Source organism: Bipolaris sorokiniana (genome assembly GCF_000338995.1).
Source record: "Bipolaris sorokiniana ND90Pr unplaced genomic scaffold COCSAscaffold_11, whole genome shotgun sequence".
Classification (NCBI taxonomy): Eukaryota; Fungi; Ascomycota; class Dothideomycetes; order Pleosporales; family Pleosporaceae; genus Bipolaris; species Bipolaris sorokiniana.
In genome coordinates, this window is record NW_006911905.1 from 160,497 (window position 1) to 173,670 (window position 13,174).

Below are 13,174 nucleotides of genomic sequence, written 5' to 3' on the forward strand. Positions count from 1 at the left end.
GCGTATTCCAAGTCACTGTGTAGTGTTTCCGCGCATTCAGTACGTAAGGTCTTCAGCCCTGTAGTTGCAGAGTGAGCTACCTACAATACCAAAGTTAGCAAAGCGAAACTATCTCAGACGCTAGAGGCGGGAGAATCGCTTCGAGTCCACCGAGTTTCGACCTGGGCAGAGAGAACAATATGACGACTAACTATTCAAGTAAACTTACCGTAAAATGTTGCTGTTAATATACTGCGTGGTCCAAGAGATAAGCAAATGGAAGACAATAATTGAAACAAGATTGTTAAAGCGCGTTCACTCTTGAGTGCACCAAAAATGGTAATTATCTTCTTTGAGTCAATCAAGTGTTGTAAATTCAATGAGAAACGTGGGTGTTACACGAGGATGGACCATCCGGAGAGTTTAGCGTGACGCTTTTGTAGGATTGGGAAGTGAGAGAGGATGGAGGCTAGCAGCCATTTTTGGGACTAGTAGCAAGCATGAATGCTTTCACCACTATTATTTGTTCTGAAAAATTGACATGAACGGTGAAGAAGACAAGGAAGCGGGTTCGAGAAGCGCTAGAGAAGTACCATACGAATGTGGCCAGCTAGAAAAATTGTGTAGGAGAGATCCCCTTGATGTAGTCCTGGCAATAAACGTGTATCAGAGAGTACTAGTCGCATAAGAGCATTCGATTGGCAGGGTTGTCTTGTTTCGTGCCGTTGTGTAGACCGCATGGGCAGTGTGTGCCTCTTTGCATGGTAAGCCCAATTGAGCTTTGAAAGTGATAGACTGTCTTTATAGATCAAGCCTGCAACGATATTGAGGTATTCATTGTGCCAGGAGAGAGGCCAAGAAAACTTGCTCATGATGCCCGAAATGGTGTGAATCGGTCGGTTGTTGTGGTGGGAAGGAGAAGCATATTCTAAGGATTGCAGAAGATTGCAACACATGCACAACACTGGATGAATTGATAACCACAACGTAGTTTTGCTGTCATGGCTTTGACAGAAATGGTCTGGACATGATAAGATGACGTCTGATCAAGAGGCAGAAGCTCGACACGGTCCTTGGGTACCGGCACTAGTACTACTACTAGCGTTTCCTTATATCCGCTAATCCTTGTCGTACCTCCAACCTCAATCCGCCATGTCAACGCGCCGAACCTTGGCAGGCAAAGTCATGAGGAATCAATAGTACAATGTAAACAATGGCTGGGAAAAGACAACACTCGCCTTCCCCAGCCCCACCAGAAATCTACTTTTCAGCTCCAATCCATGAGCAGACGTCGTCCTTTACGGCCGCCTTCTCTCCCTCTCTCAGCGCAAAAGCCCTCCAAGCGCTGCCCGAGTTCCGCAGCGCAACGCACAGGATCGCGGCATGGCGCAGGCCCTCGCGGCAAATGTCACTGATGCCCGCGTCGCGCACCCTGTACGACACGGGGCATGACGACGACGGTGAGAAATGGGCCGGAACACGGCTCAGTAATGTACTGCGCGACACATCGACTTGCGGGACCGTGGTAGTTGGGCGCTGGTACGGCGGCCAAAACATAGGTCCTATTCGCTTCACGCATATTGAATCGAGTGCCAAGGAGGCGATTCGCAAGGCCAAAGCCGCAAGCGCTTCGTCCTCTGACAGTGCGCAGCAAGCCTTGAGTTCTGCCAGTAATAAGAAGCAGAAAGTGCAAGCAAAAGTACAAGAGGAGGAAGAGCAAGAAGAGGCTAAGCGCAAAGAGCTCATTAACAATTTGCAAGAAAGAGATTACAACATCTTTGCGTTGCGCAAGCTGCTGAGCGAGAAAAAGGCAAGGTTGCAAAGCGAGGGGCGGGTGGAGCTGCCGACGCTTCAAAAGCTAATGGATTATGATCGCATGAGTATGGAGGCATTGGGAAGGGTGGACAAGGCACGGGATGCAACGATTACGTTTATACTGAAGCAGATTGACAAGACAGATGAGGAGGCAAAGCTTGCGGAGACATTGGATGGGGGTGGTGGGGAAGAGGTGCTCAAGGACGCGGACAAGAACAAGCAGGAAGAAACAATAGCAACGCCTGAGTAAAGTGCGTCGCCTTGGGCTGATTACTGTAAAAAGTGCCGTGGTATCTCGGTGGCCATGAATGTCACGTGGTATCATCAGCTAGGCAACGCATTCAAGACGTATGGGTGTACTTGCAGTCCGCCATGACGAAATAGCTTGGAGGCCTACCTCAACGGCATCCAGGGTAACACATGTATACACAAATGGCGCCTTCCTGCAATGGCTAAGATGAAGCATTGTCATTCTAGTGCAGCTATGCTGCCGTACTGCACTACTAGATAGTCCAAGAGCCTATACAGTGGTCTTTATATCGACGAACACAAGCTTGTACTTGCACCCTAGAATGTGGTGGCACAGTCGATGCAGGGAACTATGCCGCATTTATATTACAAGCGTGATAAGTACCTTTTGTTTCCAAGTCATGGCAGCAGGACGTCGGCGTCTCACTTGCGGTGTACAGAGCTTCATAGAAGCAGTTCTAGCACACTGGTGCGTTGACCACCCGTCTCGTCCTCGGCCTTCTCTCAATGGCTGATATTCCACCTCCCCTTCTTCAACCGCCTCATAATCATCTTGCGCCCCTTTTTGGTCCGCAGACGGCTCAGAAACCCATGCCTGCGCTTGCGCACCAAATGACTAGGATTGTACGTGTCGCGGGGTCCGCAGCGGATCTGCGTGCTGCCCAGGGCGGGATGCGCCGATATTCTGCCCACAAGGTCTAGTGTTTCCAGGTTGGCGAGAGAGGACGAGGTGCCAGACGGGGCCAAGGTTGACGGTGACGAGTATGTCGCAGGCACGAGAGGACGGCGGGGTGAGAGGAGAGATATTTGGCGGGTTTGCGAGGGTGTGGATAGGCTGCAGAGAAGAGAAGAAACAAAAGTTAGCGATACTGGGTCATGTCGTGATACAAGAGGGCGTGTGTATACCGTTGTGTTGCTGCTGCTGTGCCTGATGTGCGTAGTCTGAGAAGCGCACAAGAGCTGGTTGAAGCAACCCTCAGGCACCGGAAAGCGTTCATCGTGCCTCCTCTTTTCTCTTCTTCTGTACAATTGGAAAACTTTGTTTTTGTTCTTCTTTGTCCCTCTGCCTCTCTCAGTCCATCTTTTCTCCCCCAATTGACTTGCGTGTGTGTTTATCGTTTGTCGATTGCAGCGCCCCGTTCCCCCAGTCCGCAGACCAAAACCAATAAAACATGGGTCGGGCGTCCGTGCGCAAAAAGTTGCACCTTTGACTGCCCATGTACATGATCCTATCCAAGACTCTTTTCTGAATGCACCACTCAACCCAAGATTGATGTTTGCGCCATAGCCAACTCACCTCATTCGTTTATACAATCGCACAACCATGCTGCTCGAGGCGCCCCCACCTCGCCGCCAGGTATCCAGCGCGCCCGTGTCTCTCAGCGCCGCATCCGCCGTGCTAGAAAAGTACCTACAAAACTCCGAGACACATGCGCACTTGCACCCCGATGCCCTCATCACCCCCGATGGCGTGACGTTCAACGCAAAGGGCGGCGCAGTAGGGAATCTGCTCATGCACCATCTGCGCCGTGTGGCTGCGGGCTTGCGCGGCGAGTACCTTGAGCCCGACACGACTCTCGAGGCCCAGGAAGAGGCCCTGGACGCTGCTGATGGCGAGGGCAGCAAAAACACAGGCGCAGAGCAAGAGTGGCAAGACGTGGCCGCCTATCAGGCCGGGCAAGGCGGCATCGAGATTGGTGACGTGGGCAACAGGAACAACGTTGTGCAAGAGGGTGGGCAGGAACCATTAGTGCAGACCAACGACACCAAGAAGAGAAAGAAGGACCAGGCCTATGGCCATGATCATAACCAACAATCGCCCCCAGATGGACAGGTGGACAAGGATGCCAGGAAGAAGGCCAAGAAGGAGCGAGACCTGCAGAGGAAGAGGGACAATGCGGCAAAGGCAAAAAAGTCGGATTAGCCATCTTGCCGTGTCACCACAGACCGACCAAAATGAGAGGCACTGCCACCTTTTGCGCCGTCGCACTGGAGCTACATGCTATCACTAAACTAACGGTCTGCACCCAATCTTGCTTCCACACGCCCGGGGCCTTTTTTGTCCCACACCTCGTACTCAAACGCACCACCACCACAACAACCACCCACTAACGCCTACAGCTCCCGATCCGCTGCCTTTACAGCCTTGTCCTCGTCGGCCGCCTTGTCAACCACAATCTTCTTCTCGCCAGTCCACTTCATAGCCTTGAGACGCTCTGTCAGAATGGGGTGCGAGTGGTGGAAGCTCGAGTAGAACCAGTCGGCATCCATGCTTGACAGGTTCTGAATCTGCAGCTTGATCAACGATGCGCCTAGCTCACGCGCATAGCCAAGTTTGACAGCAAAAGCATCTGCTTCATGTTAGCCTTGATCACACACAGACATAAACACGCAAGCATTTGAGCCACGTACCTGCTTCGTATTCCATGCTGCGGGTCCAGATGTTGAGGAGAAGCTTAACGATCGAGTCCGTGGGCGACAGAATCTCGTTGAAGAGCATGAAGCCAACAATGGTCGGCTGCTCCCGGTGGAAGCCAAAGTCTGCGTACAGCGACCGGTTGTTGATGAAGACGGAGAAGAGGGCAAAAATGTAGAATAGATGCGCTTGGCTAATAAAGAGAAGTCGCGACGTGTGGTTCATCTTCCAGTGACCGAGCTCGTGTGCTAGCACGGCCTCGACCTCCTTCTCCGTACTCTTTTCCAGTAGTGTGTCGTAGATGACAATCTTCTTCTTGCCAATCCAGGGCAGGCCCGTGAAGTAGGCATTGCTGTGAGCGCTGCGCTTGCTGCCGTCAATGACCTGTAGCTCCGAAAGAGGGAAGTTGAGCTTGGAAGCAAGCGCCTCGACTGACTCCTTGAGTTTGCCGGGCTTGAGCGGCTCCAGCTTATTGAACAGGGGCACAATGAGAATCGGATAGACGGTCATGCCGGTAATCTGCACAACCAGCATGAACATCCACAGGTAGTAGAAGAAACCCTGCCCCGTCTTGTTGATAATGGCCAGGAAGGCGCTTCCAATCGGAATACCAAATGCAATAGCGAGCGCCTGGCCTTTGACCATGTCCGTGAGCCAGAGCTTGACCGTCATTTTATTGAAGCCAAACTTTTCTTCCAGGACGAAGCTGTGGTAGTACGAGAAACCGAGACCGGCAACTAAGTCGATCCAGCCGAGCATGTACATGAACAAGAGTGACTGCGATATCTCGCCCGAGAAACGGGCGGGCGCATAGCGGGCGAGGACAGTGCCGGCGGCGGTCCAGACAAACGGGTAGAGGTTGAAGTAGAGAGAGGCTAGGTGCTTGAGTTGGTTGAAGACACCGGAGATGAAGCTGAACTTTGCTTTGGCGCGACCATATTGCTGCGGCCGTTGTCAGTATCAATATCACAACTGGCGCCATGTGTGGTCTGAGTGGGGGAGAGAGGGGAGGCGCACCTGAGATTTATCAAACGTTTCCTTTTCAATTTCCTTGTCGAGAGCCTTGGGGATAGAAGTGCGTTGGAGGACACGGTACTGGCGGAAGAGAAGCCAGTTTTCGAGGGCAAACTCTGCGAGAGAGAAGCCGACAACCAAGCGCTTCCATGGGAACTGCGGCCGGTCGAGCCAGCGGGCCAGGCGCTGTAGTGTGTGTTAGTGATGAATGAAAAGGGGGGTTAGGTTTAGGAGCAGAGGCAGCAATTGCAGGGCTAGACGTGCCTGGAGAAGAGCCTGGATCATGGCGAAGTGAGAGGTTGTTGGGTTTGGTTGTCAGACAACAGAGCACGCGAGATGAGGACAGAAAGCAGTGGTTGCGCGTCCGTCAGCGACTAGCGCCAGGGTCCTTGACGTAACCTAGGAAGACTCATGCTGGCCTTGACACCACCACCACCATACATACATACATACATATATACACTTGCAATCAACATGCTCACTCCGATAACCATGCAATGTATTGCTCACTTCTGCTGAAATTAATAGCTGGTCTATCTACCGCTCGTATCACTATTACACAGCACGCTTTTGCGCCCGCAACAATGATATTCGTCATTGCACCAAGTACCTCGTTTGCATCTCATCTTGATATTTTACGTATACACATGCACAATCGGCCAGGCCCCCCCTCCCTTCCACGTTACACTCACGACTGGTAGTTCCAGTCAAACTCCTTCTTGAGTCTTCCAAATCCAAGCCGAGGCATGTACTCAGCCACCTTATCCGCACCAAAGTCCCATATAGTGTAGTACCTGTGGAGGAAGGCACTGCCAACAAGCGCAAAAGAAGGTGAGCTGGAAGAGTCAAACGGTGGCATACATTGTGCTCCAGGCTCAAGGAATTCATCGCCGCGAATGCTGACCACGACATCGTTCTCGGGCGCACCTTCACCAAGGATCAGAGAAATGGCCCAGGATGCATTCATGGCCTCGCATGTAAAGCGCTGCTTGCCGTAGAGCAGACTTTGGTAATCCCAGCCGAGGTTGTAGTACAAGGAATCGATCATTTCGTATGGCACGGAAAGGCGGCCAGCTCCCGTGTCGAAAACAGCCCGGCCGTCGCCGAACGTTGACAAAGTAATATTGGGTGACTCGAGAGCATTGCCAGAGAACTGCGTCGTGGGCAATTTGCCAATGTGCGTCTCGACTGTGTGGTTTGGGTTGGACGGGTTCTTGGCGACCAGTAGGTGGACAGCCTTCAACGGTGTGTGCCATAGACCATACTCGTTGTTGACCTTCTGCAGAGGAGCATAAACCACCTGGCCATCAACATACTTGTCCTCGTGACTATCACCAATGCTCAGCACACCGTCCTGAGGGCCCTCGTCTCCTAGGTTCGTGCCAAAGTATAGGCCGAATCGGGCTTTGTCTAGCTTGCCATCCCACAGTAGCGTTTCGACCCAGCGTCGACGTGTTGAGTTCTGCGATGGTGGAGAAACCAAGGCCCAGAAACCCGTCTGCAGTGATCCAAACCCATGAGCTCTCATTGACTGCAATGAATGACTGGTTCCATTCCACGGACCCATCTAGAGCACTGAAGACGTCCTGGTAAATTTCGCCCTCAACGTTACCGCCCAAGTAAGGAATCATGGCGGGAATGCCAACATCGACGGCTGTGGACGATGCCGATGCATTGTAGTATCGTCGTTTATACAGCTCCGTGTTTCGTTCTGGGCACGAGTCTTGTGTACAGTCAGTGCTAACGGTCCAGAGGGTTGATGAGCTGGTATCGAACAGCAACTGGTGTTCTTTCGGAGGCGTGCCGATGTCGAGCCTGACGCTGCTGTATGAGCCCTTGATGACAACGGGCAGGTCGAAGACGGCTGCCGAGGCAGTACCGGCAATGGCCAGAGGCCTGTTAGCGCTTCCCACCATGATGGATGCTGGCGTAAAAAATGGGTTTATTAGTACCAGGCGATGGAAAAGCTAATGAGACAAAACTCTAGGGCGTGACAAGTTTACGTATATGCAGACGCAAACTGTATAGGATCTCTTTGGGCAATGATGAAAATCTTATTATTTATAATGCCAGCGGTGTGGGCAGGTCTAATTGATGAAAAAGGCCAATGTAATATTATCAATACCCTTAACCTAGCTTAGCACTTTCGTATAGATGGGGAACAATCTCTTTACCCCCACGTTCGCACCTATATAGAGGTATTGCAAACCTCCCCCAAAAAACCAAGAGGATATATGAGTGATATTAATGGATCTTTTTGTCCACAGTGCTAGGTGTGTGAGGGTATATTGGACTCAGCTCAAGCAATCATATAGGAATGATTACCACGATTGACTCTATGTGTTCCAAAAGTCAATGACACAGTAGATGGAACGGCCCGACGGGCTGTGCTAGAAAAATGAAAAGCATATCATTGCCGGATGATCGTAAAGCGGCGCAAAGGCCGCATAGGACGAAGGCCCCCAACCAGCAACATAAGAGGCAGCTGTGGCATGCATGTGCGCACCACGATGTTGTGGTCGATTTTGTTCACTCAACTGTGAGAATGTACTTCAGCGGACGACTGAGGATGCTGTAGAGTCGAGTACTACACAGTAGAAGAGGCGGGCAGTCCCATATTAGCATGACCCTGAGGAGACATCCTAGGCCATATTTTTAGCGCAGAATTCCCAAGAGGCCCATGCCCTATGATGGCGATATAGCCGCATGTCGCTTAATACGACTGCATGGAATATGTGTAATGATTGCGAGTGAAGAACAGTGGTATACTGCACATGTATGCAAGCATGTATGTACGTATGTAGTGTAGTACATACATATATGCGAAAGAACATAGTATGTACAAGGTGCTGGTGCTTGACTCACGCACAGCAATGACGTGCATACTGCATGTGAACGTCACCACGGCTGCTGCGCCACACTGGGTCAAGGTGGCAACAAGCCTCTCCTTTCCCCAACACCCCAACCCTATCACGTTACACATATATTGCAACATCCCTTGACCTTGACCACACCTCCAACATATCCACCTCACCCTCACAACCTACTACTTATTCACTCTCTCAAACTGCACGCATCATGGATGAAGACCTCATCGCCTTCGGCATTGTGATGCTGCTCTTCCTCTCTTTTCCCTTTCTTACCGTCCTCAGCATCACCGGTTGCATCGCATACTCGCGCACAAAGGTCTGGGACAAAGCCCGCAACCAGCGCGCCGTCAGCCTCGAGTCCTCGGAAACCAATCGCCTCGTCGACGATGGCGATAACAATGATGACTCGGACTTTTACGACACCGAGGACGAGGAGGAGCACAAGCAGCGCCAAGCTGAAGACGAGGCCGACAAGCACATCACTTTTGGCCAAAAGTTTCGCAAGGAGTTCAGGAAGGTTTGGACAGGCAAGGGAAAGAACGATATCTTGAAGCAGAAGGAGAGGGAGGAGAGGAGGAAGTTGGCCAAGGCGGTGGCGAGGGAGTTGGATCGCCGCGAGAGGAGGATGGCCAGAAGGGCTGCCACCAAGGTGCAGTCCTCTGAGGATCTGCCAGCCTACACCAAGGCCTAGTCTTGGCTACGTCTAGTCTAACCTTTGCTATGGAGTTGTATTATACAACATGCGCAAGGTGGACAAATTTCTCTTGGCTATAAATTGATACCCGTTCTTCTTTTTGGATAATCATCAGAACCGACGTGCTTCATTCATCCTTGATAGTTGTGTACACCCTAAACTTGAGGACTGCATCTGCAATCAATTACTATAGCATTAGACCTGAACATCCAACTCAAAGCCCATCGTAGCCACGGCCCCTGCGCTTGCAAACCTAACTGAGTTTAATCTTTGAGGCAGGCCTTCGCTAACTTTGACTCTAACCCTTATCCTGCTCCTGCTCCTGCTCCTGCTGTTTTTCACCAACATGTCAAACCACTTGTATGACACTTGTAATTGCTGCGAGACAATGTACATTCTCCTATGCAGCATAAATTACCATTAGGTTCATAGGTTCTTTGAATGCACACTTTGTCTCTAGCAGAGCGTTTGCTAAAAGGATTGCTGGCCGAGTCGCGCGTATCTAACATTATTGTCTTAAGAAACAGAAGTGGGTGGTGAGAAGATTGGAGTCTCGCTGTTTGGAGGATAAGATATTCTGAGCCTGCATAGTGTGGTTGTTCGAGCTCTCATATGCCTGTTACCCTGAACCACATAGTAATTAGTTCGCATATCGAACCACCAGAAGACCTAGCTGTCTCTCTCCGGCACATCCGCATACTGACATGCACACTGTTTGGACTCTACACTAGCAGGGGTTAGAAATACTATGTACTTCACATCAACGGCCGAAACTTCGTCAGCCGCTCAGCAACAGCGTGCCGCCTTGGCAGACACAACAGCAACAGCTTTGCCAAACCTCCAAGGAGAAATTTTTAGTAGGCAGCCTCCAGTACCAAGGTCAACTGCGTCTTCAGCTGATGCAGAATCGGATGTAACCCCGTTAGCGGGTTCATTCAATAGGAGGAATGCCACCAGACGACGGGTAAGCGAGGATGTCTCGCTCACCTAGGGCCAAATGTTTCACATGTCAATAGGGTAGTCTTTAACTCACAACAAGGGACATGATAAAATGAATGGAGTCTCTGAAGATAGCGGCACGTACATGTCTATATCGTCGAACGAGAAGCAGCCCTTAGACTTCTCCAACTTTCTTGTTGATGAGAATTCGATTGTCCTGTAACCCTTCACCTCGGCCTTGACGCCATCCGAATTCCACCTCCCGCAATAACATGGCCACTAGCACGATCGTGCTGTCGATATGTTTAGCAAAAACCAAATCACTATGTTCGCTCAGACCCTGATCTCATTCATCCAGTGCTCCCCAACAGTTATGCTTGCAAAGCTCTCTTAGTCCACGTCGCTACAGTTAGTCCCTAGCTTTTGTTATACGTATACCACAGACTCTGGTGAGATCTATGTCACTCAAACTAATGGTCTTTTCTATCAAAAGAAATGGGAACATTGAGTGGAGTATCACATGCATGACGATACTTCAATATTGACGGTAGGGGAAAGCTCCTAATTATGCTTGAGCCTTACTCTTGTCCCGTTTTAACTATCACTCTCATACTAGTTATTGCTCGTCAGTAATGGATAGCCAAAAGCACCCAATTCCCGGGCAATACATAACTAGCTGCTGACCTGAATCCGAGGAAGTCGAATCACCATAGTTGTTCCACGTTTCTAATCTGATCCATACCCGTTCTCTTGAGAACGAGAACGTTCAGTTCACCCATTTATCGCTCATGACATCAAGATCAAACACCACTCTCTCTCGCTTCTACTCACAACTACCGGCATCGTAATCCAACTGACATTATCTGACGCTCTAGAACGATTCTAGATGAGCACCCACGGGTCAAGCCGCATATATGGAACCCTACGCCCGCTAAAGGCCTCAAGACCAGAATCGCTATAGCCTGAGGGGCTAGGAAAGGTCCTCGTGAGCTTTATGCCAAGTCGCAGCTAATTAGTGAGACGGGCGGAATTCTCATGGACATGGGTTTCATGAAATGCATTTCGTGTTAAGGTCAAGGGAAGTTCGAGGAAGAAAGCACACGTAAGTAGTAGTAGATACAGCATGCAGAAACCGGGGGTAAACGGCCTGATTAGCTCGCCGGCTTTCCCATGGAACCTACTTCAATGACACACGGAGCCGGATGGCGCGATCGGAACCAATGTGAACATCGCAACCAGCCGAGTCCCGAGATGACTGCAATTGCAATGTTCATCGCGTGGGGTTGGGCGGGTGGACCAAGATATTTACTAGTGCAGCCGAGACGCGACAGGTTGTCGGCGGATGCCCCCAGCCGCCGAGTACTACTAAGTACTTACTAGTCGTATGTACGTAGTCTATAATGGCGAACCGCTGCTGTCGGATATACAACCGCATCTCCACGACAGAAGCGCATCTCTACTCACGGCACGAGGTGACGAATACGTCCGCGGTGTTACCGTTGTCCAACATGCGCACACTTTGCGTGTCTCAACGACTTCGCTCCCCGTGTCTCATATCTCGAGAGTCTGGTCTCATCCAGACACTGACATCATCCACAAAATGCCTTCCATAGGCAGTAAAAATGGCTCTACGTCGTATTTTTTCCGACCTAAACTCCACGTGCCTTGGTTGAGGTAGTTCAAGGGCGATCCTTTTCAAGAGATCAACTAGGACGTCTAAGGAAGCACTTGAGATTTCTCATATCCAACGGCCTCCATGGAATCGTGATTACAGGCACCAACGGAGAGGAATCGACCCCTGACGTCTGAAGAGAAGAGCCAGCTATCCCAAAGGCCTCACAAAGCGGCGTAGCGTTTCGATCGCACAGAGCTGCTTATCACGATAGGAAGAGTAGTAGGTTACACGCGCGACTCGATTCGCCAGACTATGGAAGCTAGGGAACCGAGTACGCCGTACTACCTTGCCCTTGTGCCGTCATACCTTAGCTTCGCTATGCGCCAAGATGACATTGTGGCGTACTTTTAAGATCTCGCGGCTGCATCGCCAATCCCCCTTGTTGCTGGTCTCAACAATTCGGAAACGCTAGACTTGCTCGGCCAGTATAAAAACATTGTAGCAGTTAACCTCGCGTGCGACGGTCAAGCCAAGGTTGGCAGGATAAGCGCAAGTTTGAGAAAAACCCAAGTTTATTGCTCCAGCAGGTCAAAGTGACTGGCTAATGCCTGCACTGAACGTCGGTGGCGTCGGGACAATTGTTGGCGTGGCAACCAAAGTGAGTCGTCAGCAAAATCATCGGGTAGGGATAAGGAAATGTAACAGCCCGGCCTTACATACACACAGACAATCTCTACCAGTCGGGAAAACACGCTGAAGCGTCCGCTCTACAGATCAAGCTCTGTATCACCGAATGAAAATTCGCCGAGGGCGAAATCAACGGCACCGAGTTTGTTGTTGCACACAAAAGAGTTTACCCCAAAAGCAGCGCCAACTGCAGGAACTCGTATCCGCTCTATACCAACGCAGGGAAGATGAAGAAGGAGGAGGGTGAGGAGGAGGAGTGCGTTGTAGATCAGGTGCCGGGCTTGAATGGGCTAGAGACATCGCTGTAGTTATCTGTGACGGCACCATACCTATACTTATCATTATTCTTCAAGACATTAGTTGTCCAGTAACAAATATCCACTTCAGATCACACAGCTCCGTAGCGTTCCGAAACCCATTGCGACGCGTTTTGAGTGATTTGTTGTCGCTCTGATGTCGCTCCAGGTCACGCTGAGACCAAAGTTGTCGTCTGAGGAAGACCAAGACTGAGATAGTCGTACGAACATGCGATGTCGTGTTTCGCATTGAATAAAGCGAGCTGTGAGCACCCAAATAGCAGGCCAGCAGGCCACAGATGCTTAACTAATGCAAAGAATCTGGAGCTGAGCATAGTGCTTAGTCGTTGGCCTAAACCCTGCTTGGTATATTATGCGCCCTGACCTAGCTAGACTTGGACATGACTAAATCATCCGAATCCAGCTAACTTTATGCTGTAGGACTTAAACTCCGGGTAGTAATAATGCTTCACCAAAGAAGCGTAGGTGGGGCCCCACTTAATCGGTTGTTTCCGGTTCCGTAACTAGTCAACAGTACATCCTGGTTTGAGCAAAGTGCCAGGCTCTACACTTTTCTCTTGAATTTCGACTTATCTTGGT

General features: G+C 50.6%; 6 protein-coding genes across 6 annotated transcripts; 3 read left to right on the forward strand and 3 right to left on the reverse strand.

Moving 5' to 3' along the window:
* Nucleotides 1-1,192: 1,192 nt before the first annotated feature.
* COCSADRAFT_64404 (uncharacterized protein) lies at nt 1,193-1,975 on the forward strand (the record flags this gene model as incomplete). The annotated part of the gene is made up of 2 exons (XM_007704027.1): nt 1,193-1,622; nt 1,668-1,975. Coding segments are annotated over 2 exons (738 nt in total), but the record flags the coding sequence as incomplete, so codon positions are not given.
* A 572-nt stretch (nt 1,976-2,547) lies between these two features.
* Nucleotides 2,548-3,041, reverse strand: COCSADRAFT_95702 (uncharacterized protein; the record flags this gene model as incomplete). Its single annotated transcript, XM_007704028.1, has 2 exons — nt 2,548-2,878; nt 2,950-3,041. 2 exons carry the CDS (start codon nt 3,039-3,041, stop codon nt 2,548-2,550), a joined length of 423 nt encoding a protein of 140 aa, XP_007702218.1.
* Nucleotides 3,042-3,056: 15 nt separating this feature from the next.
* Nucleotides 3,057-4,191, forward strand: COCSADRAFT_224658 (uncharacterized protein). Its single transcript, XM_007704029.1, has one exon. It carries the CDS (start codon nt 3,368-3,370, stop codon nt 3,965-3,967), a length of 600 nt encoding a protein of 199 aa, XP_007702219.1. The 5' UTR covers nt 3,057-3,367; the 3' UTR covers nt 3,968-4,191.
* COCSADRAFT_146923 (uncharacterized protein) lies at nt 4,159-5,799 on the reverse strand (the record flags this gene model as incomplete). Its single annotated transcript, XM_007704030.1, has 4 exons — nt 5,738-5,799; nt 5,477-5,659; nt 4,456-5,401; nt 4,159-4,397 (listed from the first exon to the last, which is right to left on the reverse strand). The coding sequence occupies exons 1-4, from the start codon at nt 5,756-5,758 to the stop codon at nt 4,159-4,161; spliced, it is 1,389 nt and encodes a 462-aa protein (XP_007702220.1). The 5' UTR covers nt 5,759-5,799.
* A 362-nt stretch (nt 5,800-6,161) lies between these two features.
* On the reverse strand, nt 6,162-7,731 carry COCSADRAFT_343362 (uncharacterized protein; the record flags this gene model as incomplete). The annotated part of the gene is made up of 2 exons (XM_007704031.1): nt 6,915-7,731; nt 6,162-6,883 (listed from the first exon to the last, which is right to left on the reverse strand). Exons 1-2 carry the CDS (start codon nt 7,387-7,389, stop codon nt 6,162-6,164), a joined length of 1,197 nt encoding a protein of 398 aa, XP_007702221.1. The 5' UTR covers nt 7,390-7,731.
* Nucleotides 7,732-8,431: 700 nt separating this feature from the next.
* Nucleotides 8,432-9,274, forward strand: COCSADRAFT_38637 (uncharacterized protein). The gene has a single exon (XM_007703883.1). The coding sequence runs from the start codon at nt 8,552-8,554 to the stop codon at nt 9,032-9,034; it is 483 nt and encodes a 160-aa protein (XP_007702073.1). The 5' UTR covers nt 8,432-8,551; the 3' UTR covers nt 9,035-9,274.
* Nucleotides 9,275-13,174: the final 3,900 nt, after the last annotated feature.